Source organism: Pan paniscus, chromosome 3 (assembly GCF_029289425.2).
Source record: "Pan paniscus chromosome 3, NHGRI_mPanPan1-v2.0_pri, whole genome shotgun sequence".
NCBI classification, from domain to species: Eukaryota; Metazoa; Chordata; class Mammalia; order Primates; family Hominidae; genus Pan; species Pan paniscus.
In genome coordinates this window covers 76,942,014-76,964,322 of record NC_073252.2, presented here as the reverse complement: position 1 = coordinate 76,964,322, position 22,309 = coordinate 76,942,014, and the positions used below count along the sequence as shown (strand labels likewise).

The 22,309-nt window shown below is 46.8% G+C and overlaps 2 protein-coding genes and 1 long non-coding RNA gene across 4 annotated transcripts in view; 1 reads left to right on the top strand and 2 right to left on the bottom strand.

Moving 5' to 3' along the window:
* Window positions 1-1,523: 1,523 nt before the first annotated feature.
* On the bottom strand, window positions 1,524-4,471 carry LOC134730277 (uncharacterized). The gene is made up of 2 exons (XR_010111980.1): window positions 4,345-4,471; window positions 1,524-3,635 (listed from the first exon to the last, which is right to left on the bottom strand). It is a non-coding gene; the product is annotated as an uncharacterized LOC134730277 (long non-coding RNA).
* On the top strand, window positions 4,254-8,770 carry RASL11B (RAS like family 11 member B). The gene is made up of 4 exons (XM_003806458.4): window positions 4,254-4,586; window positions 5,204-5,260; window positions 6,413-6,489; window positions 7,271-8,770. The coding sequence occupies exons 1-4, from the start codon at window positions 4,445-4,447 to the stop codon at window positions 7,739-7,741; spliced, it is 747 nt and encodes a 248-aa protein (XP_003806506.1). The 5' UTR covers window positions 4,254-4,444; the 3' UTR covers window positions 7,742-8,770.
* A 6,776-nt stretch (window positions 8,771-15,546) lies between these two features.
* The window catches only part of SCFD2 (sec1 family domain containing 2), a 514,139-nt gene continuing 507,376 nt past the window's right edge, over window positions 15,547-22,309 (bottom strand). For both annotated transcript variants that reach the window (XM_055111552.2, XM_003806459.5), the window contains one exon: window positions 15,547-15,987. In XM_055111552.2, the coding sequence (XP_054967527.1) occupies window positions 15,895-15,987 (93 nt within the window). In that variant the 3' untranslated portion in view covers window positions 15,547-15,894. The remainder of the gene's footprint in view (window positions 15,988-22,309) is intronic.

The window sequence follows — 22,309 nt, the reverse complement described above, 5'->3', positions numbered from 1 at the left end:
ATTCAAAAAGAACCTCATTATACCTAATTGAAAGTTAAATGTCTACTGGGACATGATCTCTCCTTTTCTGGGCCTTTGTGTTGTTTGGGCTGCTAGAGAAGAGTGGAAGAAATGGTGAATTCACACTGAGTTCCTGTCTATCTGTTTCCAGTGTGTCTTCATGTACTGCCAGGACTAGAAAGGTAAACATGACATTTCCTAGACTCCCTTGCAGCTAGAGTAATAGATAAAATGAATTTCATTAATTAGATGTGCTCAGAGATTTGAAAGGCAGAAGCAAGGAGGAAAGATTCTTTCTGCTGCTTGATTGCTTTCTGCTGCACAATTGAGATATTGGGCTTCTCTGCAGCAACTTTCCAATGTCTGGTCTCTAGCTTTGTGAGTTTTGAGAGAGAATAACAGAGGCAGCCGCTGTGTTCCCCTGATTATGGAAGAGGCAGCAGCTTCCTGCGTGGGCCAGTTCTGCAGTGCTGCTGTGGGAGCCATTTCTGCAGGTCCAGCCTAGAGCCCGCTACTCCAGCCCTTCCAAAGACATTGAAAGCAGGTAATTTCCTGTATTAAATCGTCTTCTGCTTAAAACCGCTAAAGAGTGTCTGTTTACTGGATCTAAACAAGCAGAGTTGACAAAAGTCTCAAGAAAAAATAAAGTCTGGTTCTTGCTCAAGGCCTGGATGTTCAGAGAGGGCTGATTTGGGAGCAGCTCCTGGTGATGTGGGCAAAGGAGCAGCTCATTTGGCTTCCATGAGGGCATGTTCCCATGGAAGAAGGGAGCACCAAGGCAACTTCTGGAGCTTTTCTTATCAATATGAGGGCTCCTCCACAGAAATCACCAGGGCTTTTCTCTCTGTTCACCCATCAGGAACTATCCTCCGTTCCTTTAATTCATTTTCTCAATGTGAGGCCTTTGCTATATTCACTTATGCTTTCATTTATAATCCACAGCTATTTACTGAGCACCTACTGGCAAGTGCTATTCTCTTGCGAACTAACCCATCTTGCCCCCTCCTAACTCCCTGCTCCATACTCCCATGTACATGCACACACATACATGCACACTGTACACAACACACAAACTTCTCAACTACTTCACCACTCCCTCCTTGACTGCCACAACCCAGGTTTTTAGTCCTAGTTTGTGCTTCTGTAATTCCTGAATTTTCCCTATCAAAGTGTTTTCTCACACTGTATTGAAATTGCTCATTCACTTCAGTCTCTCATGCTAAATGTAGCTGCAGGGACGGCAAAGGTTGCATTTCTTATTTGCCACTGTAGACTCAATACCTAGCATAATGCCTGGTATACACATAGCCCAGACATCCAATAAATATTTATTGAATTCATATTCTGGCATTCTAAGGGCTTCCAGGGACTGAGTTGTCTGGACTAAACCTCTTAAGATCAAAGGAAGTGCTAGAAACTCCAGATGCTGAGGTAAAATTGAACCTTGGCAAAATACTCCTTTCTTTTCTTCCCAAACCCCTCCTCATGTTTCAATTCCCCATCCTCATCTCTTTTAGCTTGACAAAAAAAAAAAAAAAAAAAAAAAAAAGGCTCTGTCCCTTGCAGGATATGTAACTTTGGAAGAGTTTTTTAACCCGAGACTTTGCTTTCTCACTTGTAAAATGGAAGCGTAGTGAATTACAGATGGCCACACATTCTTTGACACCATTCCCATTTAAAGATAGGATCGATGTTCCTGCCCCTTGATCTTTAATCTGGGTGGGCTCTGTGACACTTGACCAATAGAACAGAGCAGAAGTGATGCGGTGACAATTTCCAAGTGTAGGTCTTAAGAGACTAGCAGCTTCTACTTGGTTTCTTAGAATGCTCACTCAAAGGGAAGCCTGTCACCATGTTGTGAGAGAGCCTGAGCTAGTCCCAGCTGTTCTGCCCATTCCAGCTGACACACAGACATATGAACGAAGATACCATCTTGGATGTCCAGCCTAGTTGAGCCTTCAGATGATAGCAGCCCCAGCTGCCATCTGACTGCAACAACATGAGAGACCCTAGGTAAGCACTCCCCAGCTAAGCCTAGTCAACACACAGAACTGCGAGCCACTAAAGTTTGGGGTGGTTTACTAAGCAGCAATAGATAACGGCAACTAGAAGTAATGGTAATACCTACCTCATAGGACTGTTATGAAGGTAAAATGAGATTTTTAAATGCAAAACCCCTGTGTACAACCTAGAATGAAACAAGCGCTCATTATGTATCGTCACTTCTCCTGCCTTGCCTCCTTCCTCTTTTTAACTCTATGAATGTCCCAGAAGGAGAGGTAGGTGGAGTGGAGATGGGCTATATGCTAGGTATTTGGAATTTGAATAGCTCTCTTTTCTTTTTTACATCTTTCTCTTGCTTCTCTCTTTTCTGTGTTCTTTAAAGCATAGCCAGATCATTTAGATCTAAAATAAGAACACCAAATCAAGCCTTTGCGTTGCAGACAGAAAAATCACAGGTTTTGTATGGGCTTATGGTAATGAAAATCAAGCCCAAGAAACTAAATGATTCAAAGCAAAATTCCCCTTGACAGCTTTTGTCATGTCTCTCTCTCTCTCTGTGTGTGTGTGTGTGTGTGTGTGTGTTAAACTAGTACTTTAGCCTACATCATTATTTTACCATGTAAGCATGATAGAATAGCAGGCTTTTTGGAGGGGAAAGATTTTAAAAGTACATGGTTACCTGTAATTACAGTCTTGCAAAGTTTGATTTTATATAAGTGACATTCAAGTCTGATTTAAACCATGCAGAAAGACATGGTGCATATTGGAAATGCTTTTTCTTTCTGACTCAAATGGCTGTTTCGTTCTAGTGATCTCCCTAGAAGTCAGCCTTTTATTATGTTTATTGTAAGGTTGTGTGTCTTTCTAATTACGTGGCCCATCCTAGAAAACTTGCTACCTTGAGATTACCTTTCTATTTCTCCTTGCATCCCTGCAAACACCTAAACCTCTGTAGACAAGAGGTTCATCTCAGAGTCTGAACTGGCTGAGGATCATAAAATTCTGTCAAATACCTGGTCAATTAAGTTCTGGCTGGAAGAGGGGGTCAAATTAGATGACTGACATGTGCGGATAAGGGCACTGGTTTATTTCACATTTTAGCCTTTAATGTGGGTGGGTACACAAAGCCACAGAGTTTGTTGCCATACCCCAACATAAAAGCCTCTGGGACAAGGTTGAAAGGGTAGCGGGGAGAGGGCCTTGGATGGCGGATGGGGTGGTTAACTCGCGACTCTGGTGACATCTTACCATCAGCTGCAGCTACAGAATGTTGCTCGCAGGAGGAATTTGGCCTGCCGTTGAAGATGTGTTTCTCAGATGAGACTGTAAGGGGCCGGAGCTTGGGGTTTTAGGAGTGCAGGGCCCACCTCTTCCTTGGCATCAAGCCACTTAACTAAACTCTTGCGGTGTCTTATGACCAGGGACGAAGTGCGGGGCCCCTTCAGACGTCGCAGCTGGGGTAACTGTTTTCTTTCCATTTCACAGCTCTTGGAGGAGGTGTGACTGAGTGAGGCGCTGGAAAGCTTGTTCTATAATTACTTCTTGATCCGCTTCTAGGCGTGCTGTGCATGCGTCCGACCATGTGTGTTCGCGTTAGCTTGCGCCGTCGACAAGAGCCAGAGAACGTGGGTCTAGGATAAAACGTGGATGATATTTTTGCTTCAAATGTCACATTTTACGGGGGTCTAAAGGTCTTAGGCTGGAGTCTTTGCGGATGATTGCCAACTGTAGCCGAATCTATGAGCTGGGATGTACCCAAGCCAGTGCAATCGCTCCGAATCAGGGCGTGCGGCACTAAGCCGGGCAGCAAACACCGCTCCCGGCCCGCCCAGAGCAGGCGCCCTAGGTGGGAGCTGCAGCGAGTGCGCGCGTGGGCTGTGGAGCCGGCGGAGGCAGCGGTCCGGAATGGCTCTGTGGAGGCTGCGCTCTCTTCCCGGCCCCGCAGCCACAGCATCTGCCCCATGCTCGCGCGGCAGGACCTACCAGGCGCCCACCTTGGGCTGCGCCGCCTCGGACCACCCGCTGCTCCCCTCCGCCCGCTGCCTCCCTCCGCCCGCAGCCTCCCTCCGCCCGCAGCCTCTTCTCCCCGCGCCTCACGGGGCTCGGCACTGACTCCAGGCGCCTCCGGGGCGTCGCGCGCGCGGAGCGGCGCCGGGGGCGGGGCCTCGTGTAGGGCGCCCCGGGATTGGCTGTGGGGAGAGGGGGCGGGGCCGGCCGCGGAGAAAACAGCCTGCGCGCCGCGCGAGTGCAGTCTCGGTCTGGAGCCTGAGCCCTGCGGAACCTCGGCGCCCGGCCCCACCCCGCCCGTACCTGCACTTATTTATTGTTGTTATTTCTTACCGCGGAGCCCCGCAGTCGGGTCCTCCCGCCCGCTCCCGCGCAGCGCTAGCATTCTCCAGTCCCTTAGTCCCTTCCCGCGCGGTGCGCCGCAGCGGAGGCGATGCGCCTCATTCAGAACATGTGCACCATCGCCGAGTACCCAGCGCCGGGCAACGCCGCGGCCTCCGACTGCTGTGTGGGCGCCGCCGGCCGCCGCCTGGTCAAGATCGCCGTGGTGGGCGCCAGCGGCGTGGGCAAGACCGGTGAGTCGTCGCGCTTAGCCCTGGGTCTGGTCGTGGACGACCCCTGACGGGAGTTGAGGCTGAACAAGGCGTGGGGAGCGGTGGGAGCTGCAGCCCGACCGCTCTCCGTCCCCGCGCAGGGAGCCGCTGCCCCTTGGGAGTGGGCTTAGCCGTTGTCTACGCCACCCGCCTGCTTCCACAGACGGGGGAAACAGGGATCAAGAATGGCCAGGCAGCTTTCTGGGGACCACCGGCACCGCCGCCATCAGAACTTTGGGGTGTTTGAGCCTCTGGCAATGCCTGGCACAGAAAGGGGAGTTAGTGAAGCTAGCCCCCCTGGGAGGTCTTGAAGGTTAGGAAGACATGGGTCTACTGGAAGGCTTAGGTGTGGCTCAGCCGGGCTCAGAGGAGGGGGTGGGCCCAGTGAGCCTTCCAGCTGCACGGAGCCATAATTCACGATGCCTTCTAGCCCCCTCCTTTTTGTCTGGAAGAAGGGTCAAGGAGCTACAGGGTAGGAATTTCACTTGGTGGCCATCTATGGCTTTCTTTGGGAGAACTGTTTTCCAGGCAGGGGGTGGGGTGGAGAACAATCTAACTTCCAAGGTTAACACTTTGACGTTCTTTTTTCTGACCTGCAGCACTGGTGGTCCGGTTCCTCACCAAACGATTCATCGGTGACTATGAAAGAAATGCAGGTGAGACAATGCATTTGAGAAAAATTCTGTCCCATTGCAGGAGGACTGCGGTTCCCATTTTCCAGCGCTTCCCAGGGAGGTTCTTTCAGTGACAGTCCGAGCCTGAGGATCCCGCCACTTAAAACTTTCCCCAGTCCCCAGCCCTCCATGGCGCCCCCCTCCCATAACTACCATCTGGCCTCATTCCATTCCAAGCCCATTCATCATTTTATCAAGTGCCTGAAAGTATTCCCCTTGGTATGTTTTAACTATAGTGACCCCAGTTGGAAGCACCCTTTGTAGTCAAGAACCTCTCCCTTCAAAACACTCCTGCAAAAGTCGTAAAAAAAAAAAAAGGAGTCCCCAGCTCCTTCCCCCACCCCTCTCCTTCTCTGCTGGCTGCCTTTCAGAGGTGACCTTTTAAAGCAAAGGCCAAAGGAGAGCAGTTGTAAACCTAAAGTTCCTCCTTCTTAACAAAGACAAACAACTGGATGGTAGAATTTTAGGAGGAGAATTCCCGAATAAATGAGAGGACACATTTTTCAATCCTTATGATTAAGAATAGCCACTGGGGAGGCTTAAGAGCTTTCTGCCTATGCTCTGTTAGCAAATTGCTTAACTCTGTAGACCATATGAGTACCTAGAGGGGATTATTTGAAATGAGCTGTATAAGCTATCCCAAGATAAGACATGGCAGCCTTCTGATTTGATGTAGAGTTGATTATAATTATGTCACATTTTTATTCCAACTGATAACATTGACTGTGTGTTTACTAACAGTATTTGTCTAGCAAGCCATTATATCTAACGGCCAAAATACAAAGTTACAGTCAAAGAATGAATCAAGTACTCAAGAAAACAAAAACCTCACATAGGCTGAGCAAGATAATTTGCATCAAGGGAGTACTCTAAAAATGGAAACTTTGTTTAAAATTAGATAAATAAGTTTTCAAAAACTTGCAAACTTTGCCCTGGTTTTAATAAATCTAACATAGGGTTAAAATTGCTGTTGTTTTTTAAAAAAAATCTGAAGTAAGCCCACTAAATAGAAATAAACTATAGCTGTTTTGTGTGCATTTATGTATTGTGCATTTTTTTTCTAGCTTAAAACTCACAATGTTTTAAAAGTTGTACAAGAAGGAAGAACATAATCTCTTGTATTTGCCTTCATAGGTAATCTCTATACTAGACAAGTTCAGATAGAAGGTGAAACCCTGGCTCTTCAGGTTCAAGACACTCCAGGTATTCAGGTGAGGAGCTCTGAGACTCTTGGTGAAAGGGGAACCTACTTGGCTGTGGAATCATTCACTTTTTCTCAAAGTTCCTCATGCTGCAGGATCAGAGAAATTTGGGGAGTCACATCTAGACTTTTACATGTCTGACAATTCAATTGTATCTGGCTGTTGGTCAGTCTTAGCATGGTTTAGTTTGGGAGATTTGGCTAGGGGGCAGAAATCTTCTTTTAGAAGGATTCAACACAGCCGGAAAGCCCAAACCAAATGCAGTTGGAATTGGTGTTTTCCTTGCTGTGGTTTAAAAGTCCAGTTTTAATATGTGTGTCTTTGGCATGAAAAACCAAGCTTCTGGGTATAGTCTGCAAATACTTGGAATCGCTTTTGTACTGGAAAGTTGCTCTATAGACAAAAGCGCCATGCTAGGGTTTTTCCCCCCCGCCTCCTGAACTGGGCAGTTATCCAGGTTTAAATGCTTCCAGCTCCTATCTTTACTTCCCCAGACTTACTGTCTAGCCAGTTAATTTCCCATTTTGTGCAACTACAAAGTCTCTCTGCATGGAGTTCTCTGCAGGTCAATTTTCCACTTGAGTGTGGTAAGCTGCACTGTTATTTATTCCAACTCTGTGCAGCTGGATCAACATATTGTCAAGAAAGCTGAAGTGTGTGGGATATAAGTTGTTTATGGCCCTCAACCTGGCACTACTATGAAGGGCTCTTTTGAATTTGAAATCTACCCAAGCCCAGGCTCTTTGTACAACTGGCCAGCATTCACCTTGCCATCACTCCTCTCTTTCAGGTCCATGAGAACAGCCTGAGCTGCAGTGAACAGCTGAATAGGTGCATTCGCTGGGCAGATGCTGTGGTGATCGTTTTCTCCATCACTGACTACAAGAGCTATGAACTCATCAGCCAGCTCCACCAGCACGTGCAGCAGCTACACCTGGGCACCCGGCTGCCTGTGGTGGTCGTGGCCAACAAAGCTGACCTGTTGCACATCAAACAGGTTGACCCTCAGCTTGGACTGCAGCTAGCCAGCATGCTAGGCTGCTCATTCTATGAAGTGTCTGTCAGTGAAAATTATAATGATGTCTACAGCGCCTTCCACGTCCTCTGTAAAGAGGTCAGTCACAAACAGCAGCCTAGCAGCACACCCGAGAAGCGAAGAACCTCCCTCATTCCCAGGCCCAAGTCACCCAACATGCAGGACCTGAAGAGGAGGTTTAAGCAAGCTCTCTCTGCCAAAGTGAGGACTGTCACCTCCGTCTGAAGCAGGAGGAGCACTCAAGGGGGTTTGGTCTTCCCAGGAAGAGGGCCTGAGGTTCTCCCAGTGCAGGAACGTTGAATATTGGCAATGATTCCTGGTTCCAGAAGGGCTGGAGCAGAAGGGCCAAGAGGGCCTGTGGAACTGCTACAGAAAAGGAAGTGTTGTTCTGAGCAGGGGGACAGGATTGATGAGGCTTGAAAGAGCCCACTGAGCCACTCTCTGAATATGTGAAATGTACTCTGTGTCTTTTCCTTTAGAGTGGGGCGGGGGCATAATCGTTTTGGTTTCTGCATTCAACTACCTTGTAAATGGTGGTCCGTTGCAGTTTCACCAAATGTATCGATGTGATTTACAGTGGGAATGAAAGAACAGATTAAGCATTGATAGGCTTTCTTTTTCCCCCCTTTTTTTCTTTTTTCTCTTTTCTTCTTTCTTTTCCTCTTTTTCCCCAAGAGGAAGAATTGCTTTTCTCTTATCAGTATGATTTGTAACTCTGGAACACTATTCTTACAGAATGCCTTTCTAACCTGAAGGATACCCAGATTTCTTTCTTTATGTACAAGATGGAAAATCCCCTACCCCTCAAAAACAGGTTGAGTTTATGGGCCAGAATATTCTGTATACCAGACATTGGTAAGCTCGCATGGTTTACAGGAAGGCTCTGGTTCCCCCTCACAGGATGAGCATGCTCAGTTGGGTGTGTGTGGAGGAGCTGTGAACTTCACACTCTTCAACCCCAGACTTCGACTGTATAGTTTTTTGTTTTTTTAACTGTTCTATCAGGAAAAAAATGTGTCAGTTGATTTTGGTGTGCCTTGTGTAAATGGTTCATGGCAATGACGTTGGGTTGCTTCCTAGGCCTGGCTGAGTTGTGCCTAAGGGTGGCTGAAATACTAAAACACTATCTTACAGCAAGTGAACAGGGGCTACCTGCCAAATCCCCTCCACAGATGCACTTTAAAAAGCCACTCATGCTTTGGCTTAAACTGTAATTAATTTATTTTATGTACAATAAATCGCATTTGAAAAAGAGCAGATGTCTAACTTCGTCTCTATTGAAACGTTAACTTTCTGCCGTTTAGACAAAGTATGACCTAGTATCCTGTGATTATTGGGCACATTGAATCTGGCATTGTGCCTTTCAGGGGTTATCTCTCAAGGATCACAGCAATCCAAGGAGGTGCATTCTAGTATTATCCCCATAATACAGATGAGGAAACAGGCTTATAGAACAAGATCAGTAACTTGTCAAAGGCCACAGCCTGTAGCATTGTAAACTGTAATTTGCTGCTTTATATTCAAGAGTAGCTGATCTTCTATTCACTAACTTTGTGGTCTTCCAGGTATACCTAAGACAGATGTCTGGCTCCACATAGCACAGCCTCGAGGGTATTCTTTCTTGGACACTGAGATGACTGCTGCTTTACACATGCTTTGTTTGGCAGACCTCTTCTTTGGGTATGCTGCTTTCAGGAGATTCACTTTATTCTCACTGTAGAAGCTTGCAGTCATTGATCTGGGGCTGTGAAATCAGGAGCCAGTCCCATGGACCTTTGCCACACGTGTCTCGCTAAAGCTGCCAGCTCTCTCTTCTATGCCACTTGGGCCTAGAAGCTCTTTCCTGCAAGCTAAGTGAGCCACCATCTACAGGGGGAAATAATCACAGCTGACATTTCTTTGAGTAGTGCTTTCACATACCTGATCTCATTTAAGGCCCAGGAGAACCCAGGAGAATACTGTGGGGTATTGACACCATTTTACAGATGAGGAAGACAGGCTCTAAGTTTTGAGTGATGTCTTCAAATTCACACAAAGGAGCTGAACCAATGCCACCTGACTATATTTACTGTTAGTCTTTTAGAGCATGTCATAGCTAAGACACTCCGGCATGCGTGGGGCGATGGAGCCACAGTGAATAGCAGTTGAGGGGCTACTGTGGGGTGGTGCCAGGATTTCCAATCAGTGTTCCCACAGGGTACAGATCCTGACAGCTGACAGCGTTTCCAGGGATGCCTCAAACCTTTCTAATATGCAAGGTAACTTTCTATGCTTTCAGCCTAACCTCATCTCTGAGAAGGGTGTGTGTTGGGGGTGGGCAGGGAAACGGCGCTAACATGGGACTGAAAACATCTCAGTTCAAGGGTAGTGACAAGTGTCTCCAACTGGATTCTATTCACTTTTATTTCTATTCAGCCAATGTGGTTGTGTTAACAATGTCCAGTGAGTGAGAGGTTGATCTTTATATATTTACTGAAGATCCCTTCCCCACATTCTGGAATTAAATAAGAGTTTTCCTGCAGGTGGCTTTATGCTCCCGAGGCACTGAGCAGTGCTGCACTTCAGTGACCACTGCCGCGCCACCGCCCCCTTTTCTTCCCACCAGCTTCCAGGCTGCAAGGCTCTGGCAGCCCTTGTCTGCTCCCTTGCTGAGCTGTGAGCTCTACCTTCTCCCTTCCTGGCCCCACAGCTAGCGATTGCCCCTTACTTCCTCACCCCTGTACTGGACTCAGTGCCTCCTACTGCACCTTAGGCTGGAAGGGAGCTCAGAGCTCTGGCGCACCCAGAGGGATAAAGTGGCTTGTGCAAGGCCACTCTAGGAGAGAGAGAGTGGGGAGAGAGAGAGACAGAGAGAGACACACACAGAGGGACAGAGACAGAGTCGCAGCTGGAAACCACCCAAGTCCCCATTCTGTCCACTCTCTCAGGCGGACTTGTCTATTTATAGTTCTGGAACACATTTTTCTCTCTTCTAATAAATCTAGCTTTATGTGGTATTACTTTTGCTCATCTCTTTCCTTGTTGGTTAACTCTTCAATTAATCCATGTTTATGTTTTGTTTTGTTTTAAAATTTATGATCTACCACCACCTGGCCCTGAGAAACGACTCTCTCCACCAAGAAGGGGAAAACCTCCTTTGCCACCTTGGAAAGGGAAGGCAGGGATGTGTATGCATCTGGGGTACAGGGGAGCAGAGAAAGGGAAGGAGTTCGAATTTACTGAACATTTAAAACACGCCAGATTCTATGTTATCCCCGTTCATCTTTTGAAGAATCCTGTAAGGAAGGGTAGTAATATCGCTTCTATTTTAAAGATAAAGAAACTGAGGCACAGAGAGATGAAATTTACCTGCTTAGGGCCACATCGGTTATAACAATTATTGTTTCTATTTATGGAAAATCTGTGTGCCAGACCCCATAGGAGGGTTTTTGAAATAACTGATGTTTGCTGTGATAGCTCTACAATCCATCTTTAGTCTCCTCTTCAGAAAAGCAAAAGGGAGGCTGAGAAGAATTGGCTGGCCCAGGCCCTAAGGGGCGGATCCAGGACTCCATCCCAGGTCCGTCTGATGCCACTGCCTAAGCCCTGGGCTGATGGCTCAGCAGAGCCCCACCTCGGAGCCCCCCTCTTCCCTCCCCTGGCCAGGTCTCCTGTCCTGCTGTTCTCGTCTCCCCTTTGCTGCTGTGGGCTCCTGGATTCTGCTGGGCTCCAGGCCCCCCTGGCTGCCAACCACATCTGCTGTTGCCATCAGCCAGCTGCTCACTGGCCTCCAGCCCTGCTCAGTCATAAAGACATCCAGGCTGGGAGGGGGAGGGGCGTGCAGTCCGGCTGTCTCAGAACCAAATCCACTTCTGTCACGATGTCTGGCTTTTGAGTTTCCTCCCTTGCCTCAAATCAAAAACATTCGCAACACTCTGCAGCCTGCCTGGCGCTGCGTGGTGTGCAGAGAGGGCTCAACCCTCAAAGTCTTCCTGGCTGCTCCCGGCTCCAGCACTCACCAGGCGCCGCAGATCCGGGTTTGCCTGCCCAGCCAGCTCCTAACCCCAGGTTTAGGAGCCATGGGTGTATTTATGGTGAGCCCCTCGCTTTGGTGGAAAATGAGATTTTGACATTCATCTTACACGCCAAGAGGGAGAAAACAAATGTGTTTTCTGGGCAAATGAACAAGTTTGTAGGCACATCCCTCAAAAATGAGCCCCTGATAATCTCTGGTGCTACCTCTGCACCCAGGGGAAATGGGCACTGTCCAGCTGTCTCTGTGGATAACTCATGACAGGTCCCTTAGGGAGTGGCCCAGGATGAATTAGAGAGCTTGTCTGGTTATAATAACCAGGAAAACTGGTGTTGCACAGATTCCCTTTCAAGTCTAAAGAGAGATGGTTCCAGAAAGTTCTTACTATCCTCACTACTCTCCTGAATTTGCAATGAGAATGGGATTAGGGTTATTACTGACTGTGGCAAGATCCCAGCCACCACCCTCCAAGCTTTCCCTCTCAAATAGTTTGCAAACCCTCCATCGTCTGGTTTTGTCTTTTTAAATTCCTTTTAAGACAGAGATGGAGTCTCTTGATGTTTCTTGGGCTGGACAGCAGACATTTGTAATACTGGATTCTGTGTTGTTGAGATTCTGTTTCTGGTAACCAGGGTAAAATAAATAATAGTGGTCTTGGGGGGAGTTTGATGGAATTCTTTGTTATTGGGATCCCATTGTAATGGAGGGGTGGCATAAACAGAGCCATCTGCATAGGCCCCGGCCTGCTAGGGACAACTCTTGGCTGATGTAGCTTGGAGTGCTTCCAACCACTTGGCCGTGACCATGCCCGCTATGTCTGCCCTGAGGTAGACTCCAGAAGAGGGTTTACAAAGGCAGAAGTCAACTGCTACAAAGTATTTACACTTCTATCAATTATCTTTATAAGGAGTGTGGCCATTGAGGTCGCTGGCAGAAGGTTTGGATTTGTAAGTGCTTGTTTAGGTGATACACACTCAGACCCAGGCCCCAGACAGGGGAAACCAGTCTTATCACTCAGCTCAGCCTTTTAAGTCACCATCAGGTGGTTGACAGCTGCTGGATCCCTTTCGAATGGATACATTTGGAGGGGTTGAAATGGGAAATCAGTAAGTCCATCTCAGATTCTGCCTGACTTCGTGGCTAGCATTAGTGATAGAGAAAGTTCTATCAGAGACATACGGCCCTGCATGAGCAATCATCAGACATTTATTACCAATAAATTCTTATGTGCTCTGTATGAGCTCACCATGTGCCATGTTCCAAATGCATTACACATTCTAACTCTTTTAATTCTCCCCCAACCTAATGTGGCAGGTCCTATTGTTACACAACTGCATGGTCAGCGAAGACCAGGAGAGGTGGACTACGAAGTGGAAGAGGTGGGATTGGAATCCAGCCATCGGATTGGGCTCTTGACCTCTGGGCTACGCTGTCTTGGACCTAGGTTGGACCGAGTTGTTATTCCTCCTCCATTTTCTCATCTCCTTGTAGACCCCATGAATGCCTTCAAATTTCCTCTTCATTTAGTATTATTCTCCTGTTGACGTTTTATAGTTTTGAGAGGTAACTTCCTTGGCGTCCTCAGTGTGAAAACCCACATTCCTTGAGATTCACATGCTGGCCACTATGTTAGGGATGGCTCCACAGCAACCCCCCCATGAGGCAGGTGCCACAATTATCGTTTCTTACAGATGCAGACACTGAGGCTTGGAGAGATCCACAGTGCTTGGAGTGGCAGAACTGGGACTTAGGCCCAGAGAAGCCTTCAGAGCCCTTTTCTGCCTGCTGCTCCTTCCGGGGGTGGAGGGCATGACTTGCTTCTCCTCCAGCCTCTCCCATGCTGAGAAGTGTGCCTAGGAGCCTGGCAGCAGCAGGGAGTTCCCGGGAGGCTCTGCCATGGCCACAATCCTCCTTCCCCCAAGCCCCCCTCTTTTTCCTTATTTGTTGGAGGCCCTTTGCAGGATTTATACCAAATGTCTATTGTGTTCCTGCTTTTTAATCAAGGAGCAGTGAACGTCCTGTGCCTCCTGCTTCATCTTCACCCAAACTCTGGTTACGAAGAAATTCTTCCAGCTCACCTTTCCTCCAAAGCCTTCCACCACCTGACCACCTGCCTGGCTCAGCTCCTCAAGCCAGCCTCCAGAGAAGAAAAAGATGACCATAAGCCAAACTTCTGACACTTCTCCCACCACTCACAGACTGCCCCTGACCATACTAATTACAGTATGGGGAGCATTTTCAAGACAAAAGAACTGCTGAATAACATTTACAATCAATACCTTCCTCCTTTCATCATTTCAGATTTGAAGCTTCTGAATTTTTTTTTTTTTTTTTGAAATGGAGTTTCACTCTTGTTGCCCAGGCCAGAGTGCAGTGGTGCGATCTCGGCCTACTGCAACCTCTGCCTCCCAGGTTCAAGTGATTCTCTTGCTTTAGCCTCCCTACCTGGGATTACGGGCATGCACCACCACACTGGACTAAGTTTGTAATTTTTTTAGTAGAGACAGGGTTTTTCCACGTTGGTCAGGCTGGTCTAGAACTCCTGACTTCAGGTGATCCACCTGCCTCAGCCTTCCAAAGTTTAATATTTTTTAAAATAAAAAATTAATTTGTAAAAATACAGTTTTCTGCTATGGCCGATTGAAGACACAAAAGTAATACACAAATACACATTTGCTGTAAAAAAAAAAATAATAATACAAAAGTATACTGAGGTTGAGACTCTCCCTTCTCTTAGCTCTCCCATTCGATATTCCTTCTCAGAAGTACCATTATATATGTATTTCCAGAAAGTTTCCTTTGCATATAGACATGTGGTTTACAACTTCACCTTCAGTAGATGCTCACGTTGGGCCAGACCATCAGAGAAGCGCCAGCTACTCATTCTGAGTGCCAGAGAGTCAGGGACGCATCTTGTTCTTTCATCACAGTGGCCCAGAACCTAGCACAGTGCCTGGAACATGGCAGGTGCTCAGCCATCAATCTTTAGGAATGAATGAAGGAGTACAGATTTGAGTCACGTAACAGGTTACTTTTCAATTTTTTATTTTAGAAAAGTCGTCTCCTCTTTAACATTTCTTATGGATGGCTACCATTAACTTCCTTATTCAAATTCAACACTTTAAGATTAGTAGAATGAAAAAGGCACCTGCGATCTCCTCTATTTCATGAAAGAATTGATATTATGTGGAAAACATACCTGGGCAAGAAAAACAGTGTCTGTGTCCACAAAAATCCTGCTTTGATTACATCTTAAAATAATCTCCAACTTCATGGTTCTTTCAAAAATGACAGTGTTTTATAGAGAAGTAAAATCAGAGACATGTGAGTGTTTTGGTTTACATGTTATTTCCTCCACCTGTGTAATCCACAATAAAAACCTTTTCAGTTTTATCTCTTTATTACCAACATGGATGCCAGAAACTTCCATCGACCATACACCTACAAACATGTGGGTTGCAAGTGGTTCGTTTTTGCCCTGGAGTTCTTACAAAATTTCACTAGGTGGGTCTAGGTTTTTCTGCTATGGTCAGATGGAAAACTTAAACTTACAGAAAAGAAAGCTTTATATTTCAATCAAAACTCACACCCACAAAGTCCATAGGGGTTGCTGTTACAATTTAGACTCCCTGGGACCAGATATCTTGTATTGGAGTCTTTCTTCGGAGGGGAGAAAACCTTTTATATACAGATAACCCTCCAATCAACCACCTTCCCACTACAGTTCCAAGTAGCCTGGCAGACCTGCCCAGTGGGCCAGCTAGAACAATGCAGTCCTTTGTTATGGCAGGATGATTTACAACACATGCAGGCTACCAGCACTGCCCCAGACACTACCCCTCCCTTCCTTGCCTTTTCAGAAATGTTTCAGAGCAAGAGAGAAACAAAGCCTCAGACCCTATTTGCAATGTTCCCTCCTCAGTTATATAATCCTAAGGAACATCAAATTTTCCCCACACTCATAATTCTAAAGCATGTCTAACTTCTCGAGCAACTTCAAATTAAAAGAGTTGTAATCTACCAACACTTGCCAACAGGCTTTTATTTAGAATTAATGAACTTGTAGGTGGAATCAGGAAGATCACAAACAGAGGGTTAAGGATAAATGGGAACGATCACTAATTGGACTCGCCAAAAGACAGACTGTCGCCTTCAGGAAAATAAAAAAACTTTTTTTTTTTTTTTAAGAATCACAGCAATCCAAGCAAAGTACCTCACTGAGTAGGTATCAAGACCCTTCAGGCAGAATTCCATCATACTTGCAATTAGTGACAGGGACGCTGGTCGTGGAGGAGTATTTGGAGTGGTGGCAGAAAATTGCGTCGGCATTTCCAGCTTGAGTAGGTCTTATCTTCTTAGTGGACGCTCAGAAGCCAAGGTCTGGATGCAGTCGGTCAGTTGCAAATAACAGCTCAGGAATGTTAAGTGGCTTCAGGAGTCGTGTGGACAGCACGATTACCTAACAACAGGAGAGGGCAAACACACCGCAGGGAATTAGGGGGGCCAATCTCAGGGTATTGGATGATGAGAAATAGAATGCAACAAATGTCTTTGGGGGAGGGCATGAAGTGAAGTTCTAGGAAGGAAAAGTAGAAGGCAGCCAGCTGAATGGCACCTGGCGCTAGTGCCCTGCCTGGAAGGAGGGGGGCACAGTCTGGGACAGAAGGCCTGTGGGACAGCTGGGCTGTGTCTACTGAACCTTTAGCCAATGGGGCACTCAGGATGGCTGAGACTGGCACTAGGTACATTTGACAGGCAGAGCCCAGCCACTACCTTGCTGCTAAATTGAACTGGATCATATTCTTGCTTTGTAATGCAGTAATTTGACGTCAATATCAAGGTTTCTCCCCATTTCAGGGAGCCTTTGCTCCTCCAGGGAGCATGAGAAGGCACATCCAGGAGGTGGATGTTGTTAGTGATGATGGTGATTGTTAGTTTCCTAGTACCACAAACTGGGTGGCTTAAACAATGGAAACTTACTGTCTCATAGTTCTGGAGCCTAGAAGTCCAAGATCAAGGTGTTGGCAGGGTTGGCACCTTCTAAGGGCTGCGAGGGAATCTGCTCCATGCCTTTCTCCTAGCTACCCTGTGCCTTCACATTGTCTCTCCCTATGCATGTCTGTTGCTGTGTCCAAATTTCCCCTTCTTATATACACACAGTCACACTGGATTAGAGCCCACACTAAAGACCCTATTTTAACTTGATCATCTGCAAAGATCCTATTTCCAGTAAGGTCATATTCACAGATACCAGTGGGGAGGTTAGGACTGCAAGACATTTTAAAGGGGACACATTTCAACTCATAACGATGATGGTGATGATAATGATAACTAATACTTGTTAATTTCTATGATGTGCCAGGTTCTGAGGATTATCTCATTGAATATCCATTTGATCCTGATATCGAGCTTATGAAATAGATACATTTATTTTTCCTGCTTTGTAGATGAAGAAAATAAAGTACAGAAAGGCTCAGCAACTTGTACAAGGACACACATACAGTCAGCGGCTGAGTCAGGATCCCAGCGCAGACAGGCTGGCCCCAGTGCCCCCGTGCCTCCCTTCCCTGTCATCAAGGGCTCTGGGCCCTTTACTCCCTTACTCCACATGCACCTTTGGGCTCCTCTGGCTTCTTTCATGGTGACCCTTTCTGCTTCCCTCAGTCTGGATTTTATTCCAGGACAGATTTATCTCTGCAACAGTGGGAGAGCCTATTCCCTGGGTCTGGGCTGGGGGCGTGATGTGCTTTGTAAGGGCCTGGTTAGGTTTTGCACAAGCAGTATTGTATGCACCCTAGAAGAAGAGGTGACTATGGGAAAAGCTGTCCTAGAGCCTGAATTCCACAGCCCCCAATCCCTTGGAAGGGGATTCCAAGGCCCACAGCATGACTACATGGCTACGCTCCTTTGGAGTGGTGCAAGTGGGCCTGCACACTTTACTAACCTCCTTGCCCACTCCCAAAATTGTCCCAGGTATAATTAAATTAGTGAATTAACCAACCCCATGTCCACGAGCTCATTGATGGAAAACAAAAAGTCTATACTCCAATGAAGAGAAAAAGTAGAAGAGGAAGAGAGAAGGAAGTATTTCTTGTTGTTAAAGAAAGAATTTTTCAACAACCTTATGAGAAAGTTTTCTGTTTAAAAAACTTAGTCTTTGGAAGCATCTATGTTACTTCTTCTTGAAAGAGGATTATCTTTATATATATATATATATAGTTAATGTCAGCCAAGTCATATTTTTGGCAGAAACAAATTCACTGAAATCTGTGTTTCACGATTTTCCTTGAAAATCATGCAAGGAGCCTTTGAGGACAGTGGGTGAAGATTGGCCTTCTCTATCATCTGCATGCATGATTTAGACACCGTTTGAATGTGTGTCTCCCGAGAGGGTCTCTACTTATTTCAGGTCTTCCTCACCAAACCTAGTAGGTAATTGAGCCTGGCGGCTTCCAGGCGAGTGCCATCAGCAGACCCTGAGGAGATCCCAGCTCCACACTGACTGGCCAGATGCCCTCCAGAAAGTCACAACTTACAGCCTCGCTCACCTCATCTCTCTCAGAAGGAAAATAACAGTGCCAAGCTTGAGGCAGTATGGCAAGGATTACATAAGATCGTGTATGTGGAGCACAGGAAGTGCTCAGCAACTGTGAGCTGCTGTATTATTGTGGTTTTGTGATTTGGTCCTAGATCTCCTTTTGAATCTTATGAAAGCTAAGAACTTTCTAGAAAAATACACAGACATTCGTACAAGATTTTGTGTTATAGTTTTAGGGCTAGTTCATGAACTCCTAGGAATTCACAGACCACAATTAAGAAGCCCTTTTTCGAGCTGGGTGCGGTGGCTCACGCCTGTAATCCCAGCACTTTGGGAGGCCGATTTGGGTGGATCACCTGAGGTCAGGAGTTCAAGATGAGCCTGGGCAACATGGTGAAACCCCATCTCTACTAAAAATACAAAAATTAGGTGCGCGTGGCGGTGCATGCCTGCAGTCCCAGCTACTCGGGAGGCTGAGGCAGGAGAATAGCTTGAACCCTGGAGGTGGAAGTTGCAGTGAGCCAAGATTGTGCCACTGCTCTCCAGCCTGGGTAACAGAGCGAAACTCTGTCTCTGTCTCAAAAAAAAAAAAAAAAGCACTTCTTCAGAAATCTTTTTAAATGTACACCTAAAGACAAACACTGCGCTCTTTGGAAGTAGGTTCTTCGAAGGTGGTAGAGGCCAGCAGTCATTCATGCAAAGGGCCCTTTCCTCCTGCTGTGACTTGGTGGTCTCCAGCACACTGCTAGCCCTTGGGGTCTTTAATTCTAAAGCAAAGATGGTGGATTCCTCTCTGGCTGGGGTGAGGGTGGGCCTGAGGGCTAGGGTACGTCTCCATCCCCATGGGTGCTAAGTCTTCTCAGCAGGTTTGAGGAACTTGGAGTGAAAAGGCTAAAAGTGTTGACTTCCAGAGCAGCAATAACTGAGCCCAAAGAATCTGTCACTCTCGGGTAGTGTGCTGGGCTTCCAGCCATGGCTGACAGAGACTGTGGATTTGGCTACCGCCACTGAGCTGGAACAGTAAGGCCAGTCCTCACATCTGAACAAGCAGGTATTTAACAGTAATCAGCCTACAGCTTCATGAGGGCTCAGCCAGAGGCTGTCTGGGGCCTGCTCTGTGGAGGGGTGAAAAGAAACAGATGGAAAACAGGGGCTTCTCAAGCAGTAGGTTAGGGGGCCTTTGTGGAGGGGAGACTGCAGGACTGAGGCCAGGAGGCTTTGGGATAGTACAGTGGTTAAGAGCACAGGTTTAGGAGGGTCCAGTCTGCGTTGGACCCTGGCTGGGCCACTTGCTAGATGAATGACCCTGGAGAAGTTGCTTAACCACACTGAGCCTCAATTTCTTCATCTGTAAAGTGGGAATGATACCCACCCCACATGATTATGTGAGGATCAATGTGAACATCTTCGTAAAATATCTGACACAATGACAGGCTCTAGAGGGGCTTAGAATGGCAGCTGCCATGACTGCCTTTGTCACCGTCACTGTCCTCATTATGTGCATCCCCGGCTGCATCCTTCCACCCAGCTCACAGCAGTTATGGGGCGGATGCAGGGAAGGTGGAGTTGCCAGAGCCAGTGACCCCAAGTGTGAATCTGATCGCATTACTCACAGGCTTAAAATCCCTGCAGCTTCATCACTGCCCTCTGGTAAGCCCAGCCCTCCCGGAGAGCATCACAGGACTTCAGAACCTGAATGCTGCCAGCACTCCACATCCGGCCCTTGCCTCCACACCCCCAAATCAGTCCCACATTCCAGCCTCCCTAACTCCTCGCAATTTCACACCTGGCACTTTGGGGATGCTTCTTTGTCTGGGAGAGGAGCTCCCCACACTGCCCAAAGACCCCTCCTCCACTGCCCTTCAACAATCAGCTCAGGCATCACTCCCCACAGAAAGCCTTCCCAGACCACCCCTCCCCCAAGCCTGAGTGTGTCCCCCTGGCTGTTGGTATCTCACGGTATTCCCTGTCAACTTAACCGAGTCTTTTCATTGTTTCTTAGCACAGTGCCTGATACATAGCAGGTCTTTGATTGAGTCAGTTAGTGCCTGATTGAGTGAACAAAAACCATACAGCAGTGAAGGAGGCAGGGAGTGTAGCCATGGTCACTGGGAAGTTTTCACTCAGGGCAGCTCTAGTAGAAGATGCTCAGACAGCTCCAGGTAAATGTGTTTCCTCCCCATTCGATGAAAAACCTACTTGTCTCTAATTCCTATTTTGAAGAGCAAGCAGGATCATACTGCTGACATTTCACATAGAGCATGAAATATAATAGTTGGTGCTCTTTAAGTATGTTTGCATCTTAGGCATCTTTTGGTATTGGCTACTTTTTTGAATTTTCAGAATTTTTAAAGCACATTTTACTAGAACATTTCTACATTATTTGGCTAAGATCACCCTAAAATTCTAAAAAGTGGGCCCTAAACAGGAACAAAGATGCTCAAAAATGAAAAAGAAAATAGTCAGAAGAGTTTGAAATTGGCTGATCAGATATGACATTTAATTTTTTAAAAACATAATCATCAAACATGTGATAGTGGACAAATTAAGCACTAGAGAATTCCTTTCAGAGAACTGGTCTTTTCTCAGGCAACCAAGGGTACTGAAGAAAATTCCCATGGGTGATGCTCAATGCTTGCCCATCATATGTCTACTTTTCTCTGCATTTTCTAAAATGCTTCTTTTGATTCTCAGTATTAGAAATCAGAGGTACATAGAACCTAAACCTGGTCTTCCCTGCTTCCTCTCCCTTTCCCCTTTTCAGGGTCCCTGCCATCTCTTCTTCTCCTCCTTCTCCTTCCCCTCCTTCTCCTTCCCCTCCCTCTCTTTCCTCTTGCTCCTTTTTGGGCATTGTTTTTGTTCTTCCTTCTCAACACAGGCCTGAGTGTCATTCAGGGATAAAGAGTCAGCTGACTTTACCCCGACCCATCAACTCCTAGCCACCCCACTTTCACCTGCTAATAGCCAAGAGGGCTGGTGGCAGTGGTCAGCCTCCTTCTCAAGCCAGAGGCATCCAGGACACTCAAGAGCACCCCGCAGTGCTCAGAGCTTGGCCCAGCCACCATACCTGCCCTGCACCATCTACCCACCAGAATACCTTCCACAAAAACAGCCAGTGGGGAGAGAATCTTTGCTGATTAAAAATAAATTTCACACTTAAATATGAGAAATGGGGTTTTTAATGAAAACAAAAAAATTGTTTTTGAAGAGCCTGAACGACACTGCAACTGCAGGGCAGTTATGACTTAGGTGTCACATGTGTTGCCAACTGCAGGCAGTTCTATCAAGGAATGTTTGAAGATGCAGCTCATTCATCAACAGCAAGCCTCTGTGTCAAAGCAGATAACTTGACATCAAAAAAATATATCGACTGACTGTGAGATGGGGTGGAGGACATCAGCCAGGGAACCAAGTCCCTCCAGCAGCCTTCAGCCCACACTTGATATCTACTCCAGCTGGAAGGGGGATGTTCGGTCTTTGTTCTCAGGCCTGCCCTGAACTCCACATGGGCAGCCCAGCCCTTAGGAGTGACCCAGCCCTCTGGGCTTTCCGTTGCTCCAGACCATGGCTGTAATTTGTAGGTGCCAGCATCTTCCTGTTCTATTTCTGCTGAACACAGAGGAAGCAGGGAAGTCCAGGATTTACATTCCATATCCCCCTGATTTCTAACACTCAGTATCAAAAGGAGCAAGGGGTACATTTTTCTCTCCCCTTTTCTTTTACATTTGGCAGATTCTTCCCCAAAGTGACCCACATATGCACAGGCACCAACATGCATATTCATTCGATAGGCAGCTTTTGGAGCATATATTGTATTCACGCTGTATAGGCACACGCACACATACACACTCACACACCTGTGTTAAACCCAGAAGGTTTGTATCATTAAGCCAGTGGCACAGTGGATTAGCCTTACTGAAAAACCTGGAAACATCTGACCTGACTACCGCTGCCTCAGAGCCACTGTGCTGTGCTTATAAGGCTCTCAGAAGACCTGAAGTGTGATTCAGATCTTTTCGCTGTTGTCTCCCTGGGGCTTCCCATCAATTTTAGAATAACCTGGAGGCAGGTTTTGGAGCCAGGATGAGGGATCCTTGAACCTCTTAAGTTGTGTGCAAAACTATTTTTTTTTTTTTTAAATTATTGTGTCTTCACTAAATATTCAACTCTGGGTTGGGCATGGTGGCTCACTCCTGTAATCCCAGCACTTTGGGAGGGCAAGGCGGGTGGATCACTTGAGGTA

What these genes read in the sequence shown, in the direction of transcription:
- RASL11B (XM_003806458.4), top strand. Translation starts at nt 4,445, where the DNA reads ATGCGCCTCATTCAGAACATGTGCACCATCGCCGAGTACCCAGCGCCG. An exon ending in TGACTATGAAAGAAATGCAG is followed by an intron (nt 5,261 to 6,412) that starts GTGAGACAATGC and finishes TTGCCTTCATAG; the next exon opens with GTAATCTCTATACTAGACAA. An exon ending in AAGACACTCCAGGTATTCAG is followed by an intron (nt 6,490 to 7,270) that starts GTGAGGAGCTCT and finishes CCTCTCTTTCAG; the next exon opens with GTCCATGAGAACAGCCTGAG.